Source organism: Temnothorax curvispinosus, unplaced genomic scaffold, assembly GCF_003070985.1.
Source record: "Temnothorax curvispinosus isolate PA1 unplaced genomic scaffold, ASM307098v1 QBEX01013103.1, whole genome shotgun sequence".
Taxonomy (NCBI): Eukaryota; Metazoa; Arthropoda; class Insecta; order Hymenoptera; family Formicidae; genus Temnothorax; species Temnothorax curvispinosus.
The window spans coordinates 6,272-10,064 of NW_020222883.1; the positions used below are offsets into that span (position 1 = coordinate 6,272).

General features: G+C 56.3%; 1 protein-coding gene across 1 annotated transcript in view; it reads right to left on the minus strand.

Annotated features, from left to right (window-relative positions):
- LOC112463151 overlaps window positions 1-189 on the minus strand; it is a 1,171-nt gene extending 982 nt beyond the window's left edge. The window contains exon 1 of the mRNA XM_025029346.1: window positions 110-189. Coding sequence (XP_024885114.1) covers window positions 110-189 — 80 coding nt within the window. The remainder of the gene's footprint in view (window positions 1-109) is intronic.
- Between the last annotated feature and the right edge of the window lie 3,604 nt (window positions 190-3,793).

The window sequence follows — 3,793 nt, forward strand, 5'->3', positions numbered from 1 at the left end:
CGACGTACAGGAAACTTTCGCACGGCAGTGTATACAGATCCTGCTGCTGTATGGGTATTCGTATCTCGTCCGAAGAAAAATCTTGTGTCCGAACGTCGTGTTGACGTACGGGTTATACGTGTGAGTCTCTATTCCGACGATGCGCTCGTCGAAGATCGGCTCACCGCCGATACTCAGGATGTCGGCCATGATTTTTCCTCTCGAGGTAGAAATGGTTCGACGGTGACGCGTTTCTCACGGCGAGACCCAACGATCGTAGGAATCTGACGTTGGCGTTGCTGAGAACGGGTCCCCCTCCTCCGCCTCTTCTCTTTCCTACGCTTCCGATCTCGTTGTAGAACGGGCTAGCTCGCTCGTTCGTACAATTCGCGCTAGATCCGTTCAGAACGAGCATCCCTCCTCTCGCTCTCTCTTTCTTCAGGGATACGCGCACACACACACACACTAACCTTGACGACGACGTACGTGCAATCTGATCGTTATCTCCTCACCGCGAAAGTCGATCAGCCGATCTTTCTGATCCACGATTCGCACCGTGATATCGGTGACGTTTCGCGCGACGATCGGGAGGTAAATGATCTGCGTCGGAGTCTCCGACAGTTTATATCCCGGTGGAACTTTCGGCGCGAATTCGTGTATCGCGTGCACCGAGCGTCCGTTGCTGTACGCTCCCGCGGTGATACTACACTCGATGCGAATTATGTTCACGCTCATGACGTCGACGGGTCCGTCGGAAACGTACCATTTGTTCGGTTTTAGAATACGATCGCTCGAGAAACCCAAAAGAGAACCGATATTGTTCGGTTTTGTAAAATTCACTCGGTAGGCGCACTTTATCTCGCTTCTCATGGTATTCTCGTTGGCGCGAAGATCGAGCACTCTGTCGCCACCGTCGTCGTCCCCGTATATGTCATAACCGTTGCCATCTTTGTCATCGTCGTCGTCGTCTTCGTCCACGTATGCGCGATAAATCTCGTCGTTGGTTTCGTCCTTCTCCGTTCGGTTTTTTTCTTTTACCCGTCCAGCGTCGTCGGTCCGCGATTTTCCTCCTTTTTCCTTACTTTTGTCTCTCTCGCGGGCGCGACGTTCGCGATGGAGAAGAGCGGCGCGCAGATATTTGCTCACGGCTCGCAGCTCGTACGAACCTTCCGGAACGACGATTCGCCGGTCGTCCTTGCCGTAGTAGAAACGATTGTTCGCGGACGTAACGTTCGGTATCGAATTGTACGTTTCAAAAGTCGTCAAACCAAGCTCGTATTCGCCGTCGCTCAGATCCAAAGCGGGAAAGTGACTCGCCGTGAGAACGCTGCCGGTCCCGGTCAACGTGAGCGTCAGCGACATCGCGGGAGAACGTCGATCGTCCGCCCGCTCCCCCCCAATCGATCTCGCGAAGAAATCGCAGGCACAGCTGTCCGCAGATTCTCTGATCGAATGTCTGGAACGCGCGACGATTGTACGTCACGATCGTGCTCTCGCCGCCACCGTCGCCGAGATACCGCGCGAGATCCCTCGGCGGGCGGAGATTTCCAAACGCGTCGAAGTAGATCGCCGAGTTCCCTTTTTTCGCGTAAGCGACCCAATGCGTGCCCGGGCCCACCGCGTCGTCGAGATTCACGATGCCGCACTCCGCGCGTCGCACCCTCGTCGGTAGAGCGTCGCGCATGAACACCCCGCGGAAGAACGGCACGCGCAGGCGACGCGCCGCTCGATCGAACTGTTCGTCGGTCGTGACGCCGTACGGAGGTAGACGCGCTAACCTCGCCTTTTTACGCGAGGTTTTTTTTTTCGCCGACTCTCCTCGCGCCACCTCCGCGCTTCTTATACGGCGCGAGGTACAACCCGCGACCCTCCATCGCGCGATTGTGTCGCTGCAATTCGTCGAGCTGTTTTTGCGCCGCTTTGTTGGCGCTCACCGCTTTGGCCACGGTGGCCGCGCCACCGATCAAGGAACCGAGAGCGCCCAACATCGGTAGAAAGGGCAAGAAGCCGCCGCGTTTCGCCGTCGGAAGTATCCTCCGCTTCTTCCTTCTCGTTTTCGCGCTTCTCCTCAATCCCGTTCCTTTTCTCGTTTTCCTTTTGCGTTCCATACCCATGCCCAGCTTCGTCTTCGTTTTCATAGCCGCCCATACGGCCGCCGCGGCGAGTCTCTCACCGGCCGTGGAATCCTTCGCGGTGACGCGCTCGCGCGCCCTCTCGGCGAGCCGTCGATCGGCGATGTGTCGCTCGGCGAGCTCGCCGCTTCGCGAATACGCGATGTCGTGCTCCCGACACGCCGCGTCCAACGGATTGATGCCTTCTTCGCCGCGCGCTAGTCTCTTCGCTAGACGCGTGCCGGGCCCGCAGAACTGATAACCGGGTATGTGCAGTTCGAAGGGAAGAGCGTTTATCGCGCGATTGAGCAGACCGGTGCCGCGCATTCGGTCGCGGTTGCGCGAGAAGCATTCGCTTCTTCTTAATTCGAACGGGAAATCGAAGATACACCGTTCACAGGGCGAAAGCGATTGCACTCGTGGCAATCTTTGATGAGCGGCGGCGGACCGTCTATGTGCGTTCGCTGCCACGGACGATTGTAGTGTCGCATGCACGGGCGATATCTCTGCACCTCGGGATCCGCTTGTATATGTTCCGGCAAACGGTCCCACAACAGGTGCACGTATCTCCCAAATTGACGCAACAGAAGGATCTTCGGAATGTATTGCAACTCTTCCACCGTTAGATTGAGAATTTCGTAACCGTCCACCAGTATGGGAAACACACCACTGTGAGACATCTCACCGATGCGCGCAAACGATTCGTTGATTTTAGGAAATAAATTTTTTTTCTACGAATACGGCAACACGCTCGCGCTACTTATACCCGCGCGCGAGGCGTTTGCGCACGCGCGACGAAACGAAACGACGTCCGCGCTTCCCCCTCTTTTTTTTCAGCGATCGAGAGACTCATCGCGAACAAACTGAGCGAAAAAACTCGAGGGAGAAAGAGAGAAAGAGAAGGCAAACATGCGATTCGTGCGACAGACGGCGACGTTAGGAGTCTCAAATCTGGATCGCAAAACGTCGGCGGGGTCGGCCGCGACCGAGAGAGGAAACGGAGAATCGCGCCGGCACGGTCCTCTCCTTCCGAACGTCGTCCGTTGCATCATTTGCGGTCCCTCCAATTGCGGTAAGACGAACGTTCTGCTGAGCCTGCTGGAACAACCGCACGGTCTCCGTTTCGAGAACGTATACGTGTACTCGAAATCTCTGCAACAACCAAAGTATCGATATCTCGAACGATTGTTCGAGCCTATAGACGAGATCGGCTATCACGCGTTTTCCGACAATCGCGACGTCGTTCCGCCCGACGAGGCGCTTCCCGACTCGGTTTTCATCTTCGACGACGTGGCCTGCGACAAGCAAGACAGAATGAGGGAGTACTTTTCTATGGGTCGACATTCGAATATCGATTGCTTCTATCTCTGTCAGACGTACGCCAAGATACCGAAACATCTCGTGCGCGACAACGCAAATCTGCTGATCCTGTTCAGGACGGCACCAATCTGCGACACGTGTACGACGATCACGTGAACATCGACATGTCGTACGACGAATTTCGCGCCTTCTGTCGCGAGTGTTGGCGGCGCGCCTACGGTTTCGCCGTGATAGACATGGACAGCGCGTTGCGAGGCGGACGGTACAGACGGGGCTTCCACGATTTCGCCGTGCTGTAGGGTCGATCAGTGCGCCTCGTCGAACGACGCGAGTATGAGCGCGATCGCGGAGGAGAGAACCGCGCGAGAAATAGCCAAGACGCG